This window comes from Mercenaria mercenaria, chromosome 10 (assembly GCF_021730395.1).
Source record: "Mercenaria mercenaria strain notata chromosome 10, MADL_Memer_1, whole genome shotgun sequence".
NCBI lineage: Eukaryota > Metazoa > Mollusca > Bivalvia > Venerida > Veneridae > Mercenaria > Mercenaria mercenaria.
In genome coordinates, this window is record NC_069370.1 from 58,612,469 (window position 1) to 58,633,358 (window position 20,890).

A 20,890-nucleotide genomic window follows, 5' to 3' on the forward strand; every position below is an offset into this window, starting at 1 on the left:
TTTAATAACCTTACAAGTGATGAGAAAATAGTGTTTTATTATCCAACAATGATATGGTAAAATGTATAGCCAAAACCTTACTTGGTGTTACAGTTGAGAAAATATATTCTCTACCCATGGCCATAGGTTTGACAAATGTTTTATGGTCTTACTGTTAATATTGTAAAACATTGAAGTTTTATTGTATCACACTAATTTTTAATAGAAAATAGATATTTTAGATTAATTGTAAAATGAAAGATATCATAGTCTCTTGCAAATCTTTATATATTTGCTTTGTGGTACAATGTAAATATAGATCTAATACTATGCATTATATAAATGTGCACAAAGATGAGACTCAAATAAAATGTTGAACTGAACTGAACTATCCGAAAATTTAATTGCATTCTACGGAATCCTGTCGTGCCACTTTAATTCTCGCCCCACCAACACGCGACAATTGTCGCTTTGTTTCAAAACATATATACTTCAAAACATATATACATGCGAGATTTAACAATCCTTGCGAGGTTTTTAATGCGTTAATTATCGTCTTAATTATCGCATATCTTTCTTTATTCTCGTATCGAAATTGAATTATTATCACATTGTCGCGTGTTGGCGAGGCGAGAATTAATGTGGCACGAACAGGATTCTGTGGCTTCCCTGATTTCAAAATTATTTCACAATATTTTCATTTCGTGACCCTCTGTCACACATTTGTTCTAGTCAGCTTTAAAACTAAGATAAGCAGTCCAGGGTCATAATGACACTTTTGTAATATTTCAATATGTTTTGTTGGCATCTAGTTCCATACACATTTATACCTTTACTTGTATTTGTTCACGTGTTTAGAATAGTACAAGTATAGATAGTATATTAACTTCTGCTGTAGGCCTGGGACTTTTCATGGAGACAGATTTTTTTCTTTTGTATGAAAGTCAGATTTTTTCAAAATTCTAGGTACGAATTCTTTTTTCGGACTACTTAAAGCAAAGTAATTTTTCTCACTTTTGTTATACATTTGTTTTTCAAAAACTAATCAACATGATAAAAGTGTCTGCCTAAGTACATGAAATATTTAGATGTAAACCTTTTACCTTTTTACTACTGAAGTCAGCCATCAGTTACTATCAGTTATTGTTTACGTGATATAATGACGAACTAGGCTTGGGGATTTTTGCCAGGGTGTGAGACCCAGGTAGAAAGTGATTCATAAATGAATAACAATATTTCAAAAGCCAAATGCTGAATTCAAGTGAAGTTTCAGGATAGAATTTTCAGTATGATTTTATCAATATGAAACAAATAACTATATATAAACAAACAAAGTCAGTGAATTTATATCCCCCGCCGAATATGTTGTTTTGTGAATGAGGGACTATATTTTGAAAGATCCCAGATAGCAGACATGCGTTGGCCCAACGTTGGCCCAACTGCAGACTCTTCGTTGGCCCAACAAAGATTTCCAACGTTGGCCCAACGCCATTTTGCTAATTGGCGCAACGTTGGCCCAACGGTTGGTACACCGTTGGCCCAACGACTGGTATCCTACACTTATCGTTGGCCCTCCATTGGGCCAACTACTGGCATCCTACACTTGTCGTTGGCCCTCCATTGGGCCAACAACATTTTTTCGTCCATTATGGTTGGTCCTACGTTGGGCCAACTCTGTCTCTTTGTTGGCCGAAAGAAGGATGCCAATGCTATCCCAACGATAACGAATTTGAATAAATAGACTAAAACTAAAATTATTTAGTACACATTTTATTTTCAAATAATTGTGATTTTGTTTAACATTTAACAAGAAGAAATCTAACATTCATTTAAAGTTTTTTTGCAAGTTTCCTGAAGAAATATAACCGAATATTTCATCACTACATGTCAAATATTTATTCCAGCCATTTATAAGTCTATTTTTCTTTTTTCAGTCACTGATCAAATCCTATTAAAATGAATTACTGTCTGTATTTTAACTCATTATATATCCAAGTTCTGTCTGATTGTTTTCTTTTCTCACTGAAGTTGCAGCTTTCTATATTTTCTTTTTTTCCTGTGCCCCACAGTGCTAGGCGCTCAATTATTACTCTCTTGAACAGCATCCTGTAAAAAACGAAAATCATAATGTTGATTAACCCATCTACGTCATATTGATAACAATAACTATACAGATGCACATAAACGTCTAGACATAAACTGTATGAAATTTATTTTTGCCTGTATTTAACCGAGAAAAATATGTTAAAATTGACGAGAATATGAGTTATTTTATTTACAGACTTAAATACTCAACACTAGTGCCATCCGCCAGTTTTAGATAAAAGTATTCAACATATGTTCAAGACACATAAATACTACATGCATACAGGCTACAAAAAGAAATTATAAGATTCAACAACCTTATAAAAAAATATCCAAAAACCTCTACTTACAGTTTATAACTAGTAGACCGGGTTTTTGTTAACATGTATAATAGTTTCCTTTACTTCACATGTCTATGCAGCTAGAAATCTGGCCTAGAGAGTAAAATTAACCACATTTTCTGGGATTTCTTACATAACTCGGGTTAACGAGAGTTCATGTTCTGGAATATTCAACAGATTTATTGTAAACATTTTATGATTGTACAAAATTAGATATTTGTTATAGCAGTTTTTTTTCTTCAATATTTTTTTCACAAATTAGATTCTTCAGGTAGAAGATTTGAAATAGTTCAAAATATCATTACGGCTGCAGATAAGTATTAAGTTTAATTAGTCCAAACTATCAGATTACGAATTTGTGCAGAAAAGTATATGATTATTAATTAAATACTGCATGTTACACCTACACAACGTGTTTACCTGTAGGTGCTTGTGATGAGGCAGTGACCTGTAAAATATATAATTATTATATTATTACTTCTAATGGGCCAACGTTGGGCCAACGATGTTTTCTCTGTGTAAGTCTTTCCCTGAAAATCAGTATTGGGCCAATGCAGAGATATCTTCGACTGAAATTTAACGTTGGTTCCACGTTGGCCCAACCGCTGTATTTACAATACTTATTAATCATTGTTGGGCCAACAGTGGCCCAACAACGATTATCCTTTGACGGTTTTCCGTTGTTGGCCCGATGACTTCATGTTTACAGGGATATAACAATTAAAGTGCAATTCTTGAGATCCTGACGAAAGTTGCACGTGAACCACCACACTTTAGTTGTCTATATGTGTACTAAGTTGCATGAAGATCCGTCAATGGGTTACTTTGTTTTGTGGAATAAATGAATATTAAAACCATTAAAGGGCAATAACTGCAGTTACTGAAGAGATCCTGAAGAAAAATGCGCATGCACTACCGCCCTGTAGTGATCTATATTTGTGTGTGTGAAGATGCATTAATGAATTACTTTGTTATATGGGAATTTATGGATTGTAAAACAATGAAAGGGCAATAACTCTGGTTACTGAAGTTTAAGAAATTGATGCCTGCACCACCGCCCTAAAATGATCTACATGTATGTAATGTTTCATGAATATTATCAATAGATTATACAGAAACAGTCAAAATCCCCTTTTGAAAAACAGCTTTTATTGGGCCAAGCAAAGGTTATGTGCTAATTATTAAGTATATATGGTTTGGTGATTATAGCTAATATACTTTTTGAAGTATAAACGTTTTCAGTGTCAAAAGATAGCGCCTCCAAACTACCATGTTAAAGTGCATATTATGAAATTATTACATAATGCCGTACAGTTTTAGTATTCAGTCTTGCACTCTACTTCGTTAGTGTTTAACGTTTAAATCAATTATGGTATGTTTTAATCACTATACACCTATAGACGTAAAACTCGCTTTGTATTCAAGATGTATTAATGTATTGCTATAATAACAAATAAAACGTAGAATATGTTAAACAGAGGATCTAACAAAAAGTATCTTTAATTTATTGGACGAGTTGAACGAATTGAAAAAATGTAATAAAATGTTAAGCTCATGAAACAACTATAGCGTACATATTGAAACATCATTGCAATATTTTGCTATGTATTTCATGTACATGTATGTGTTTAATTTTTAGCTCACCTGTCACAAAGTGACAAGGTGAGCTTTTGTGATCGCGCGGTGTCCGTCGTCCGTCGTCCGTGCGTCAGTGCGTCCGTGCGTCCGTAAACTTTTGCTTGTGACCACTCTAGAGGTCACATTTTTTGTGGGATCTTTATAAAAGTTGGTCAGAATGTTCATCTTGATGATATCTAGGTCAAGTTCGAAACTGGGTCACGTGCCGACAAAAACTAGGTCAGTAGGTCTAAAAATAGAAAAACCTTGTGACCTCTCTAGAGGCTATATATTTCACAAGATCTTCATGAAAATTAGTCAGAATGTTCACCTTGATGATATCTAGGTCAAGTTCGAAACTGGGTCACGTGCCGTCAAAAACTAGGTCAGTAGGTCTAAAAATAGAAAAACCTTGTGACCTCTCTAGAGGCCATATATTTCATGAGATCTTCATGAAACTTGGTAAGAACGTTCACCTTGATGATATCTAGGTCAAGTTCGAAACTGGGTCACATGCCTTCAAAAACTAGGTCAGTAGGTCAGATAATAGAAAAACCTTGTGACCTCTCTAAAGGCCATATTTTTCATTGGATCTGTATGAAAGTTGGTCTGAATGTTCATCTTGATGATATCTAGGTCAAGTTTGAAACTGGGTCACTTGCCATCAAAAACCAGGTCAGTAGGTCTAAAAATAGAAAAACCTTGTGACCTCTCTAGAGGCCATATATTTCATGAGATCTTCATGAAACTTGGTCAGAACGTTCACCTTGATGATATCTAGGTCAAGTTCGAAACTGGGTCACATGCCTTCAAAAACTAGGTCAGTAGGTCAGATAATAGAAAAACCTTGTGACCTCTCTAAAGGCCATATTTTTCATTGGATCTGTATGAAAGTTGGTCTGAATGTTCATCTTGATGATATCTAAATCAAGTTTGAAACTGGGTCCCGTGCGGTCAAAAACTAGGTCAGTAGGTCTAAAAATAGAAAAACCTTGTGACCTCTCTAGAGGCCATATATTTCATGAGATCTTCATGAAAATTGGTCAGAATGTTCACCTTGATGATATCTAGGTCAAATTCGAAAGTGGGTCACGTGCCATCAAAAACTAGGTCAGTAGGTCAAATAATAGAAAAACCTTGTGACCTCTCTAGAGGCAATTTTTTTCATGGGATCTGTATGAAAGTTGGTCTGAGTGTTCATCTTGATGATATCTAGGTCAAGTTCGAAACAGGGTCATGTGCGGTCAAAAACTAGGTCAGTAGGTCTAAAAATAGAAAAACCTTGTGACCTCTCTAGAGGCCATACTTGTGAATGGATCTCCATAAAAATTGGTCAGAATGTTCATCTTGATGATATCTAGGTCATGTTTGAAAGTGGGTCACGTGCCTTCAAAAAGTAGGTCATTAGGTCAAATAATGAAAAAATGTTGTGACCTCTCTAGAGGCCATATTTTTCATAGGATCTGTATGAAAGTCAGTCTGATTGTTGGTCTTGATGATATATAGGTCAAGTTTGAAACTGGGTCAACTGCGATCAAAAACTAGGTCAGTAGGTATTGAAATAGAAAAACCTTGTGACCTCTCTAGAGGCCATACCCTTGAATGGATCTTCATGAAAATTGGTCAGAATTTCACCTTGATGATATTTAGGTCAAGTTTGAAATGGGTCACGTGCCTTAAAAAACTAGGTCAGTAGGTCAAATAATAAAAAAACCTTGTGACCTCTCTAGAGGCCATACTTTTCATGGGATCTGTATGAAAGTTGGTCTGAATGTTCATCTTGATGATATCTAGGTCAAGTTTGAAATTGGGTCAACTGCGGTCAAAAACTAGGTCAGTAGGTCTAAAATAAGAAAAATCTTTTGACCTCTCTAGAGGCCATATTTTTCAATGGATTTTCATAAAAATGGATCTGAATGTTCACCTTGATGATATCTAGGTCAGTTTAGAAACTGGGTAATGTTCAATCAAAAACTAGGCCAGTAGGTATAAAAATAGAAAAACCTTGTGACCTCTCTAGAGGCCATATTTTTCATGAGATCTTCATGAAAATTAGTGAGATTGTTCACCTTGATGATATCTAGGGAAAGTTCAAAACAGGATCACGTACCCTCGAAAACTAGGTCAATAGGTCAAATAATATAAAAACCTTGTGACCTCTCTAGAGACCATATTTTTCAATGGATCTTCATGAAAATTGGTCAGCATTTTTATCTTGATAATATCTAGGTCAAATTCAAAACTGGGTCACATGAGCTCAAAAACTAGGTCACTATGTCAAATAATAGAAAAAACAACGTCATACTCAAAACTGGGTCATGTGGGAAGAGGTGAGCGATTCAGGACCATCATGGTCCTCTTGTTTAATGTCGTAACGGAGGTATTACACCATATGTTTGTCTAAAATTAGTGCATTGTCTTCGAAATTAATTAAACTTTTTTCTGAACAGTTTGGTTCTTTATATAAACTATATATGTAGTATTTGTTCATATTTTCAAATATAGAATTTGTGTCTGGTATACCTTTAACAGTTTCTATTTTAGTAAATTCAGCTGACATAACATTTGTTTTTATCAAATCAAAAATGGGAATTTGAATTTGGTCTGATGAGCACAACATCTTTGAATGTGGCAATTATTTTCAACTGTTGTTTCAATCAACAGCATTAATTTGTAGCATATATAATCCGTTTGTTTAAACTTTCTGAGAGTGATTCAAACTATGAACCAACATGGCATGTCTTGTGAATATTGCTTACTAGCATATCAAACGCTTCAACCAGACGATTATATTCATTACATTAACTAGCATAAAAAACCCATAACCAGACTATTTTTAAAAGTTAAGTCACGGTTCAGTACACAACGCGAATATGCGCATAACAAATGTTATAGTTCAATTACTTACAATGAACTTGAAAATATCAGTGACTGGGAATTCCCCGATACTTTTATGCGTCATTCTGATACATTGACAGGAAAGTAATACTTCCGAATATGTGTGTTGAATGTGTTTAATAAATAAATAAACTGACCAAATTAAAATGGGAAATAAATTAGAAAAATGTTCAAATAAAGAAATTGATGATGGATCTAGCTTAACAGAATGTTGCAAAATCTTAAGTATTTGTCTTGATCGGCTAGGCTATAGTCAAGAAATGATACACTATCGAAGAGACACAAACAAAAGGCTGGACGAAATTCATAATAGTAAACCATTTTCTGTAAACAACATAACAACAGGTGGTAAAGCTGAGGGAACAGCTCTGTACTTTGAAAGTGATATAGACCGTCTTTATGCTATTAAAGGAATAACTTGTGTTGAGCCTGGATTACCATGCCTAAGCCCTACAGTACTTCATCTAGACAAGACAGGTTGTTCACCAGGATATACCAGAGTAAAACAAGTGCATATTGGTGAAAATAACAGTATCCTAAACAAGCACTTAGTATCCGAACAAAACGAAATATATGTTGCGAACAGTTTTTCAATTTTCCGGGAAAATGCATACATGCTTGACATAAACGGAGTGAGGATAACTAAACAAGAGAAGAGCGGACCATCTGCGCCTTATGGAAATACATCTATCAAATATGACTTTGTGTTTGGGTTTGAGTGCACTTGTCAAGATTTGATTGAGAAATGGTTTAACCGACCACGAAAATACGAGTGGCCAGGTCCTAGATTAATAAAACACATATCCACCCTCGAGGGACATGTGGTTCCAGTCGCAAACAAAGGCAGTAAGTTTCCACTCACAGAATGGAGAATTTGTTTCACCAAAGCAGAATTGATGCTTATGCATTCTTTGGATGAATGTCAAACGAAACTATATATACTTCTGAAACTTATTGCAAAATCTCTGCTTAAACCTTTGTGTTCAGAAATGTCCTCTTATATCATGAAAAATATTGTGTTCTGGATCGTAGAAACAAGTCCGAATGAGAGGTTTTCGCAACAATCTTTAATTGACAGATTGGTTGATTCCCTTACTTATCTAAAGGATTGTTTAAGTTCAAATGTTTTGAAGAGTTACATGATTGCTGAGAGAAATTTGTTCAAGGGCCGCATTACCGAAATTGAAAAGAAGGTTACTTATAAAGAAAATTGATGAATTGGTCAATGAAAAAGAGACCATGTTTCAACATTGTGACAAGATACGTGAAGCCATGACTAAATTGAAAGAATCGCCAGAGGAATTTGCAAAAGAAGCAGAGAAACGTGACAAAATTGAAAAGCTTGTTTACAAAAAGAACATTATCTTTAAAGAAACAGACACTCCTGGTCAAGCTGTGGAAATATTTCAAGATCGCCTTAAGCGGAACGAAGGATACATACGATATGAAAAGGAACTCCATAAGCTAGTTGTACCAGATTTAATAGATACTATTGATCAAGGCCAGAATTTCGAAGAGGTGTATAGAGATAGACTGTCAACTATTTTGTCATAGTATTGAGTAATTGAGTAATTCTTGGATGAATTACTTGTATAAAATTCAGCCAAACATTTTAAGTTACGGATATAACTTTGCAGTTATTTCTGTTTTCTATGTTAATGAAATATTAAAGCTGACTGATTATTGCAAGCGTGCATTGTAGTTAGCTATTTAAACTGGACATTAGCCATTGAAACATGTAGATTTATCAATACATCGCATTTGTATATTCTGAATTATATACAGTGTATATCATTTCGATAACGTCAGGTCTTTATAAAATTTGGTTTATTTGTTTGCCTGATTGTACCATTTTGGGATTACAAACAAATAATAATATGCTATTAATAGAAATACAAATAGTCTGAGTTATTATCATTTTTCAATTTCATTACTAAAATTCTATGTGCAATAACCCTAGATACAGTGTGATGTGTTATGATGTCTGTTACCATTTCGTGTGTCTGTACTACCTAAAAACACTTGACAAGTAGATTGAATAAGAATTATTTAAGTCGTCAAGAGAGCAAATAAATACAATTTAAAGTATTGTGAGCCTGTGAAACTGTTGAGTAACGTCCAGTATAAATTACAGCAAATGAATTGAAGATGAATAGTGATATGAACGTTTATAATAGTGTACATACACGTATGAACAAATTTGATTTAAAAAAATAAATAACTATGCGAAAAGTAGCTTACTCGATATATTCGTTTACTCTACATTGTAACCCGCCCGCTTAGCTCAGTATGGAGAGCGTTGATGTATGTTCTCCGTGACGTTTTGAGAAAAGACATTGTGTCTGAAATCATTCGTCCTCCACTTATGATAATTCAAGTGGGGAAGTTAGCAGTTACTTGCGGAGAACAGGTTTGTACTGGTACAGAATCCAGGAACACTGGTAAGGTTAACTACCCGCCGTTACATGGCTGAAATACTGTTGAAAAACGGCGTTAAACCCAAAACAAACAAACAAAACTCTACATTGTCCTACATTGGGATAGTAACACTACAGGAATTAGCCAATGGTTAATATTTGCTTTTCAGTATTGAAGAAATTCAATATATTTCAGAAAAAAAAAAATAAAAAGTAAAAAAATAAGAGAAAAGGGACGCTATTTTGATACTTTTGTAAAGCAAAATGTTGTGTATATGCATGCTATTTACGAAATCAAACTTTAAATTGTACAATAGAATACTGTCAAAACAAATGACACGGTTTCCACACCATCTATCACAATATTAGAGAGAGGAAAACGAATCCACAGTAAGTATTGATATCCACTTCGCTTTCGGAGTACATTTATTTCGTTTGTTTGTGTGTTTTGGGTTTAACGCCGTTTTTCAGCAGTATTTAAGTCATGTAACGGTGGGCAGTTAACCTAACTAGTGTTCCTGGATTGTGTACCAGTACAAACCTGTTCTCTTTAAGTAACTGCCAATTTTCCCACATGAATTATCAGAGGTGGAGGACGAATGATTTGAGACACAATGTCCTTTATAAAATCGTCACGGAGAACATACGCCCTGCCCGGGGATCGAACTCGCGACCCCGCGATCCGTAGACCAATTACCTTTTTTCATTTTTGGTCTCTCATATTATGTATATATAACAACTAATTGGGTCTCCAATGAGATTCATTCCGTAATTGCCGGGTCATTTTCAATTTATTGGGTCATTTTCCACTTATTGGGTCTTTTTTGCCAGTTTTATTGTATCTTTTCTAAACAATACATAGACCAAATATATATGTAGAGAAATTAATTAATCGAAATGAAAAAGCCAATACTAACCGATTCAGAAAAAGGCGCAATTTTAAGTGTAAATGATTATTTTTGTAGGTCACACACTAGTAATAACTTTCCTTATATATGATATATAAAACTGACATTTTAAAGAACTATCAAACATAGCTAGACCATTTCAGAGACCAAATCCTTACCTCATTTTAAAGAGTTATAATAAAACTTATATAAAATGAAGGAACAAGTAGGGGTCAAGTATCTTCTAAGTGAGATTTCTCTTGTCACATTTGCTTACTGTAAAATCACATCAAAATCACACAGCGGTGACCTGGAAGTACTAACCATACTAAAATTTAGTTTCACTTCACCAAATACATTATCCTCTCCCATTGTTCCTACAGAAATGTCGTCAAAATACATCCACAATGAAATATAAACAGAAAGCCATGCCAAGTGAAAAATTAGTGTTTAAAAACCTGCCCGCCATTACGTGATAGACCAGATGGTTTCCACGCTGGTTCCTTTACTGTAGTAGGATCTTAGTAAGATTTTGAGTGCCACTCTTTTACCAGTAACGATGTCTATAAGGCAGGGGTCGAATATGCGATATTCTTTTTTGTTTTAGCTCATCTGTAATACGGAAGGGTGACCTATCGTGAGCACAGGAACAACAGTACTAAATAAGTAATGGCGGAAAGAAAAAATCTCATTTTTTTCCAGCTAAAGTGGCGATGTCATGTTTTATTTAAGTCAACAGCATTTTCAAGGAGATTTTTTTCTACACATTTTAGCTGTCAGTTTGGAAAATATTCCGTAGTGTTGACCTGTCAGACAAAAAATACATGACCCCTACTTTTCTTGGTATGTTTTGGTGGTTTATAGGTCATTTAAAAACATAAGGCTAGTTATTTATTTTAAAAAATGAGTCTGGCTATGTGTTACAACTCTAAGAAGTTTGTTAATCTTATATAGAACATATAGCAAATTCATTTACTCCAGTCATTTGTCTGTTTTTCAAAAGTTATACAAAAATGTACTCTTAACGCACTAGAGGTTATGTTTCTGCATCGTTTAAATACACCAAATACCTTTTCATAAAACTTCTTACATTGAAAAGACTGTATATATAATATTTGTCACATAATTGCAAGGTTCATGTAACTTATTGACTTAAAACAATATTGCCAATAAGAATTGCACATGCGCTATAAGTATATCTTTATATCTTTTGAATAACAAAACTGTTATTCACAAGATATACATTGTCGAAGCACACATTATTTTAAATTGTTATAAATGTAAGACTTAAAACTTGGCTTCAGATATGCAGAAATCTTATTGAACTTTGAATGGATAATAAATCAGCGAACGAATATACTGATACATGGGGATTAAAAGGATTTTGTGGACGTTTGTCTGAATGTCTTGATCTACTAGGATATAGCCAAGAAATGATATTGTATAGAAGAGAAACACAGAAAAAGCTGGACGAAATATCCAACAGCAAGCCGTATCCTGCAATCTATATAGCAACAGGTTCTAAAGCCGAAGGAACTGGTCTATACTTTGAAAGCGATATAGATCGCATGTATGTTGCAAAAGGAGTAACTTGTATTCAGGAAGGGTTCTCATATTCCCGTTCTAACATGTTTCTTCTAGACAAGTCAAGTTCTTCTCCTGGTTATACTCGACTTAAACTCGTGCATTTCTATGACACGAATAGTATCATTAGCAAGTATTTGGTGTCAGAGTATAAAGCAACATATATTGCTAATAGCTTTTCTATGTTGCCTGAAAACTTTCACATGATTGACATAAACGGTGTGAGGTTATCTAAAAAAGATAAAAGCGGACCATCTGCACCTTATGGAAATCCATCTATCAAGTATGACTTTGTGTCTGCATTCGAATGTATTTGTCCAGACATAATTCAGGAGTGGGTACGCCGGCCGCGATATAACGGCTGGCCCGACCCTAGATTGATTAAACACATCTCTTCCTTAGAGGGACATGTAGTTCCGGTCGCAAACAAAGGCAGTAAGTTTCCTGAAACAGAATGGAGAATTTGCTTCACAAAAGCTGAACTGTTGCTAATGCATTCTCTGACTGAATTTCAAATAAAGTTATATATTCTTCTTAAACTCATTTCAAAATCAGTGTTACAACCGCTGTGTTCGGAAATATCCTCATATGTAATGAAAAACATTGTGTTCTGGACAGTTGAAACAAATCCGAAGGAGAAGTTCTCACAATCGTTCCTAATTGTCAGGTTAATTGATTGTCTTATCTATCTTAAAGATTGTTTACAATCAAATAATTTGAGGAATTACATGATTGCACATAGAAATCTGTTTGAAGGACGCGTTTCAGAATGTGAACGGGAAAAACTTGTAAAGAAAATTGATGAATTGCTAAGTGAAAAAGAGAACATATTTCAACATTGTGATAAAATACGGGTAGCCATGGTGAAACTAAAAGAATCTCCGCAAGAATTTGCAATGGAAGCCAAGAAACGCGACAAAATTGAAAAACTTGTTTATAACAAGAATGTGACATTTAGGGAGACATATTTCCCTGGTTTAACCGCAAAAGCATTGCAAGATCGACTCAACGCCAGTACAGTTTACACAGACTATGAAAAGACATTGACTGAGCTCATTGTTCCAGATCAGATAGATATTGCAAATAGGGGTCAGAACTTGGCTGACGTCTTTACAAAAAGGATGTCATCTATTCTGTCGTAGCAATAATCGATTCGTATTTATCCATTACCCTGATAAATTTCTAAAATGGACAGGTCCATCATTCACTTTGGGTAGCACCACTTATTATTCAAAGGGGTGTTCCCTGAAAAGTTACTGACTGAACAGCGACCAGTGTAGACCAGGCTGGTCTTGGTCTGCACTGATCGCAAATCAACTTCAGTTGCCACCGGGGGCTAAAGGTTATTTGTATAAAATTCAATCAATAGATTTAGTATTATTTTATAGTTGTTAGAGTGCACTTAAGTTGATCATTCGTGTTTGTGCTTTAATAAATATATGAAACTGAATGACATCGCTAACATCCGTCAAATGTTATGGCTTGATTGCACATGTAGAGTTGTGTAAACTTAATAATATACTGTACCCTGAAATAAATTGCCCAACTTGGCTGCTGTGTTGTTAGTTCCTTAATTGTTTTGTGTAAATAGGCTATTTGATTTAACACTGTTTGTGTATTAATAGTTAAAGTGTTCTCTTTTACCCCACTTCAATGTCATTTTTATTTAGATCGGTACCCTTATTGATATTATAAAACTCAGTACTCTCATTACAATAAAATGATAAATATCTGTATTGTTTCACTGTTGTATAAATTATACAGATTCGTTTTTGTTTTTTGTTGTTTTTTTTTTTATTGTTTTTTTTAGGGGGTGGGAGGGGGGGGGGGGGGGGGCTGGTGCGGTGTATTGAATACTATCCAGGATGTGCAATATTATGGGAGTATAATAATAAGATAACGCAGCTGTAGATTCATCGTAGGGATATTGACATTCGTACACTGTTTTTGTTTGACTCCAACTGGTATAATGAGAAAGCAAATAATAATAAATTCAGTAAAAGGCGTCGTTGAAAGTGTCAATGATTCTGTTAGTAAGATTCTGTGTGCAAATGTTTACATTCATGTAACATTTCATGTAAGACAAATGAACGAATCGGTCGGTAACGTAGGAGCTATGGATTTTTCTTCTGTGTTCGTTTTCATGAATTTCAAAGGGAAACATACCTTTATTCACTTAATTTATCTTCCAGAAACAGTGATAAGTATTGTCTTAAGGTAACATTCTTTAATTAATCATTCACTTCTTTCTGCAGAAACCAAATGTGTTACAATTGGCTTATAGGAACCAGTCATACTGTGGTCAAAATGTGTTAGACATAAAACGGCATGCATGTACTTAAATCTGTTGTCTATATTTTCTATATGAAATCTTTAAAAAATGTCCACAGGTAGTTTACTCCAAATTCAGACTAATACGAATAATTTTAAAACTGACATAAAATGGCGAGAAAGCTATAGGTCATGTATTTTGGAGAGATTCTTCCCGAGATCAAAATTAAAATGCTGTTACTTGAACTACTTTTCATACTAAAATGGAATTTATTTCTCGCAAAAACACATCTATTAATTTCTTGCAAAATGTCAATAACATTCGCAATGAAATTTAAACGCACACGCGTACCTCTAAGGATTTCTCAAGTAAGAACTGTTTCGCCGTCACATGACTATACTCAAATGGTTCTCACCCTGGTGATTTTACCTCCTTTATACTTGTATGTTAAAAGTTTCCTTTTTTTCAGATTAAAAGTAAGTTGATTTGAACTAAGGCAAAATCTTTTGGGTCTAGCTGTGACCACAATCACAGACATTTCACTGCTGCGAGCTATATTACAGTAGTAAAAATTGACAATATCTAATTGAAGAATAACGGATTAAGCAATTATTTGCGAGTTATTCTCTAAAATCACAGCCCGTAGACACTGGTTCCACCTCTTGGAGAAGGTGAGTTGAAAAAAATTAAGAGTTGATGATACTTCCAAGCTTGCGCTAATTACCAGAACTATACGAATTCTAAATGTAAGGAAAGAAAGCAGGTGAGTCGTTGCATTATTCTTTCATTAATATGGCTTCATAAGTTACATGCGATCAAACATGTTCAACAAAATCAAACCTGAAGAAACATTGAACAGACACAAAGACAGCATTCTCCAATGTAATAAGTGTAACAAATGGCGAGAGGGAAACGTTCACAGAACAGTGAACCCAGTGTGCTATGTCCACAGCATGATGTACAGATCAAAATTAAAATCAGGACTGATTTTAAGTTCTTAGCTATAGATAAGTTGAAGACGTCATGCATTTTCGTCTATTCAATTGTCCTACACTTCAATTTAGTACCAACTTAATTGGGTGTATGGTGATGTAAATCTTACCAGAGTTGGGCTTCAAACATCTTTTTGATTATGATGTTCTTTGTTCTTTTCACTGTTTTTATGGATAGATTAAGCGAGTAAAGGTATGTTCCCTTGGAAATTCATGAAAACGAACACAGAAGAAAAATCTGAAGCTAGAACGCTATTGTATTTTGCAGTCGCTGATCCTGTAGCTCCAGTTCGTTCATGAATCGCCTTATATCGGTCTTCCAAGTAATATAATTCATCATTTTTAGCACTTGTAAACATGTTACATGAATGTATCAGTGATATCACGAACTGGTAATGTTGTATGTTTATCAGAGAACTGGAAATTACACTTTTTCCGAGTCACGGTAGTGTTATACCCATGAAGGTGGGAATATTAAAATCGCACTGTCGCACATGCGTCCGTCCGTGCGTCCGTCCGTGTAAATTCTTCTCCGGGCTGTTATTCTGACATCCGTAAAGAGATTTTGAAATAACTTGGCATAAATGTTTACCATATAATGAGACGATCCAGAACCCTAGCTTCAAGGTCAATGTCAAGTTCAGATTTAGAAGGGCATATCTAACGTCAGACTCATAACTCTGCCATCCATCAAGGGATTTTGAAATACTTGGCATTAATGTTTCCCATAGTGAAACGACGTGTCGTGCGCAAGATCCAGACCCCTAGCTCTAAGGTCAAGGTCACACTTAGAGGTTAAAGGTCAACATAGTCTGTTTCTTGTCCGGTCCATAACTCTGCCATCGATGGAAGGATTTTAAAATTACTTGGCATAAATGCTGGTGGGCATTTGTCACTAATAGTGACAGCTCTTGTTTACCTGCAATTTTCGCATGGTTTTCCGAAGTAATTGAGAAAAGGGCTTAGATTTGCTGGAAAACAAATAGCGATGAGTATTCCGCAATAATCGGAGCACATCTTGTGCGGTATACTGTCCTTGACAATAATATCTACATAACAGAGAAATGCAACTTTGTTATCCAAAATCACCATTTGATCCGAGATCATGCGTTACTAATCCGGTTTTTCAAAGTAACGATTGGACGTGGTGCTTATTGGCATTATAACATTCAGTACTCACATCACACATAAATGATAAATATCTTGGCACTGTTACTCTGTTGTATAAATGATTCAGATCAGTTGCTATTTGAGCACTAGCCAGGATGAGCAATTCATTTCGAAATATTACGTACGGGATTATAAAAATAAGTTACAGCAGTTGTATATTCATCGTAAGGATATTAACCTCATTCTACAAAGCATTTGTTCTAAAACTTCAGTTGACTCCATGTAAGTGTAAGTAGTTCGATTGATATGGAATGGGTTTCTAATCATCAGTAAATGAATTTGAAGGTAGATACATGTCCTCAAAGAAGTATTTTTTATAGCTCTTTGGTGCTATTTAATGAATATATTACGGTATTGTAGATACAATCTGTCCATATAATGCAATGGGCTAGCCGCTACATAAGGAGTGTAGAGGCAAATTCACGCCTATGGATATCGGTCTTTCTGACAGTCTAAGGTAAAGGATTTCTGAGCAACATGACTTGGTTTTCAGAACGACATTTAATGATTGTGACGTATTTGTGAATGGTTGTTTTGATTCATGAGAAATCTTACGATTTTAGTAAAACTGCCTACGTTGTTTAAATTCTTGATTTTATTTAGTTTTGAATGCATTGTTAGACAGGCGAGAACGGAATTTCTCATTGTGAACACATCAACTAGCATCATGTATCAGCATTATTCTTCAAACTGTCAATCTTGCCTGATGAACTAAATTGCTCATGAGACCTCGTAACCGTAAACAGTATGTGTAAGGTTCATGGAAAATTTCTTTCGAACTGGGGACTATAGTGTGTTAACAGTAACAATTGCTCATGGACGGATGATGACGAACGGAGGTGATCACAATAAAAACAATAAATCGCACACGGGCACGACATGCCTAGTTAAGCTAAACAAAGGAAGGAGTTCTCAAAATTAGATATGATAATACCAAAAAATCTGCACAAACTAAGTTATCCCTATGTATCCCATGTAACCAGGATACACAAAAAACAACAAAGGGTGTGGAAAGTGTTGTGTTTTTGAGGCCATATATGCTCAAAATAGCATCATTGATGCGCTTGCATTTGACCATTTAATGGTATTTTAGAAATTATATATTTGCGAAGATTATAACATTGACATATACCAAAACGTAGACAGAGATGCTCCTGAAGCAACTTCAAACATGGTTTATATATCACAACTTATTTGTTTTGCAAGAGAGTATGCGCAACGTAAGAGATCGCGGTTTTTTAGCATAGATCTGTATATCACCGGATCCGTACCCATAGACACTTCCATATCACAAAAAGAAAAAAATACAACAACATTACAATGGGGTTACAGCTATCGCAAACTATGAAAGGCTTGCACTAAACCAAAGAAGTATAAAATACATTTTTATAGCTGGGTCTGTATGCAATCTAAATAACTGAATCCAGTTCTGTAATTTATACTCTGTTTTTTAAATCTGTAAAATAGATACTTAAAAGTTACTTTTATGATGAAACATAATATTCCTATATAAAACTTCACACCCCTTTTGATTTTCTTTTTCTACATTTCAAAGATAAACAATATAGTTCACTATGGGATAGATCTAGTAAGTGGGTTTTGTATGAATTAAAAACAGACTGATTTAGTGGCGTTCAATTGGAAAAGTAATTATATTAGTCTTTATCCAATTAAACAGCCATTTCCGGGTGAGAAAAATTATTTTAAATTACTATATTTGTTATTATTTCAAATGAAATAGACTGGATTTAGAAGGTACTATAAGGTCAATGAATTCTATATTTATTCTTCGTTATTCTGTCCAGTTAGTATGAACAATCGAAAGTACTTCAAAACTGTACTGGTATTCGAAAGTGCTAGTTTCGGATGGCGAATAATTTTTAACAGAAACACAACATAAACTTTAATCCAATACAAAACTGATGCACGTGAAATGCTGAGGTGTTACAAACCAGTATTTAAAGTCATCAAAGAATAGGAGAGATTGCCCTGATGTCACGCATCAAGACCTGTTTATCTGGTGGTGGGCAAAACAAATATTTTTTAGGGAAGTGTCTATCGGCACGATCGTCGTGCGGATTATCTTTCTTATTCGCACGACGGTCATGCCGATTAGTATTCTTATCCACACGACGGGTGTTCCGGTAGCGTTTCTATTTTTAGCGTAAGGTATATCTTAGTTAAAAATATTAGCTGTTATAGCATCATGATTAATTGAATAATTCATCAGTTGCAAATAAGTCAAAAGAATGCAAGGAACAAATATTCTTGCATAATTAATAACATATAGTTAGTTAGCATACCTTTATGCCATTATTTTACTTTTCTTATTCAGGGGTGTAAAATTCCACTCGCCCGCTCGCATTGGCGAGTTAAAGTCTGGATAGGACGAGTGGATCTCGCTGTATACTCGACCGATCGGGCGAGTGGTTTTTACGTCGTAGCTTTAATGAAATTCAGAAATTACATCTTGAAAAACCTCAACAAACTTTGAGATAGTTCAGTTGCTACTTTGATTGACTGGAATTCACTCGCGAATCGTAAAGATATCAAAACGTCATGCCGGTATTTTTCCATTCCGAGAGCACGTGCGACCTATCGTAATATCAAATTTACATCTCTGTTACTTTTGTTTATCGACACGTACACAAAAAACGTGCGTAGTGCATTCATTTTTTAACATTATCGCTTCAGTTTTTCAACATCGCTTGAGAAGTAATACAATTTGAATTCTACTAAGAGTTCAATAAAATATCGAGGGAAATGTAAGCAAATTTGTATGAAAACGGTCGAATTTTCATATAATCATTTGTTAAATTTCAAACAGCGCGATCTTAATTACTGATTTCTTTCCAAGAGAAAATAAGTAATACATACTATGGGCATAAAATTCGGACTTTTGACCAGAAGGAACAAAAAACAGAATTAAAAAATCTTAAATAATGAAAAAGCGGCAGTAATTTAAATACATTGATTAAAACGATTTTTTTTGGTAAAAAGGTTTCTGTTAGTGCCGCGGAATAGGTTACGTGACCTCGTGGACGTAAATAGAAATGTGGTTTTAAAATAAAACAAAATGATGTTGTTGCGGTTTTTAATAGTTTTGAATGAATCTTTGTACATGTATTTTTTTAATAAAATATTCTTCTCAAACGATAATGTAAATTCCTTGAGGGCAAATAGGTCACATGGCGCAAAAACTGTAATATGACGTAATGCCATGACAATCTCGTGCAACAATACCGCTTTGATCTCCACTTCAGATGTCATGATACCGACACACTTCATTTAGCTCTTTGAGAGGATGTTAATTGATGATGAAAACAGGCCTTTTACTTAGTTTATCAACAGAATAATTACCGATGATCGTCAACTTTTTTTTTTCGCTTTCAAGACGGGTAGGTGGATGATGATTATTGTGTCGATATTTTTAGGACACTTTTCAAAATAATTATTTTTCGGGAAATAAGTCTTGAGAAAATGAAAATAACTGATGTTTAATACTTTCCTGACACTTTGGCAAACTACAGTAGGGGTTAGACTGTGATTATTTTTTCTATCGATGCAGTTATTATGGAAAGCAACTTGATGGTGGAGATGACAAAATTAGTGAAAGAAAAATATCTGGTGAGAAAAGGAAATTTAAGAGTAACAAAACTGAATAATCAAAAAGGAAACGTAGTGTACGAGCTATGTATTATGTTTGAAATTTGCTTTTACATAATACTTCTTCCATAAAACGTGACAGTATTAAAAATGTCAATTATTAGGGCGAGTGACTGTCCACTAAGGGCGAGTAGATTTTACCAGCTACTAGTCCTGCAGGGCGAGTGGTGTGAAAAAGAATTTTACACCTCTGTTATTATGTCTTTAATTATAAATAAATCGTGTGCAAGTGATTCAACATAATTAATGCAGGTAGGTGCATGCAAAAAATCAGACATCCCAACTCTCCCAATCCGATCGGGTTTCTCCCGATTCTGGTTGTAAAACCCGATCACCCCGATCAGAAGTCTCAATCTCCCGATTAAAAAAAACAACAAAAACAACAACAGAAAAAATGAAATAATCCACTTCTTTGCGCCTATCTGATACTGTATCACTTCTGACGAGCCTGTAAACAACAGCTTTCAGATATTTTCGCACCTTATTCTACCCTTGCTGATTATTGTTTATTACACGATTTAACAAAGCCAGGTGTTGAAAAATGTGTCACAATTGAAACTAAAATCCAAACATTAAATATCTAATTAAATTCAATCAAATTTAGATTAGAAATTATACTGGCTTTACCTTTTTCTGTAACTTTTTGAAATCGAAAGTAGATGGTCGCCGAGTCAACCTGCTGGGTTTTAAAAAACATTTCTCTTAAAATCATTTTGATAAGAGGAAATGTCATGGTAAATTTTAATATCACTATCAAATGCTGTTAAATTGTCTTTGCATCATCACAATTTGTCAAACACATCCTTTTAACTGGAGATTTAGGCAAATGTCTACGAAAGTTTAACAATACCCGGACATTCAATTTTGGATAACAGGATTTTGATCAATTAAAGTATTTGAGCTAGGGGTTTTAAATACTGGTTGACAGGGATGAGAATCAAACAGTAAATTTTCTATTGCTTGAACTTTCATTCTTTTAGAT

General features: G+C 34.5%; 3 protein-coding genes across 3 annotated transcripts in view; all 3 read left to right on the forward strand.

The window, feature by feature from the left end:
• Positions 1-7,180: 7,180 nt before the first annotated feature.
• LOC123560691 (uncharacterized) lies at positions 7,181-8,134 on the forward strand. The gene has a single exon (XM_045352858.2). It carries the CDS (start codon positions 7,181-7,183, stop codon positions 8,132-8,134), a length of 954 nt encoding a protein of 317 aa, XP_045208793.2.
• A 3,421-nt stretch (positions 8,135-11,555) lies between these two features.
• LOC123560271 (uncharacterized) lies at positions 11,556-12,950 on the forward strand. Its single transcript, XM_045352499.2, has one exon. It carries the CDS (start codon positions 11,556-11,558, stop codon positions 12,948-12,950), a length of 1,395 nt encoding a protein of 464 aa, XP_045208434.2.
• A 4,858-nt stretch (positions 12,951-17,808) lies between these two features.
• Positions 17,809-20,890, forward strand: part of LOC123561431 (beta-secretase 1-like) — a 34,918-nt gene continuing 31,836 nt past the window's right edge. Inside the window, exon 1 of the mRNA XM_045353797.2 lies at positions 17,809-17,930. The gene's annotated coding sequence lies outside the window, so the exon portion shown is untranslated. The remainder of the gene's footprint in view (positions 17,931-20,890) is intronic.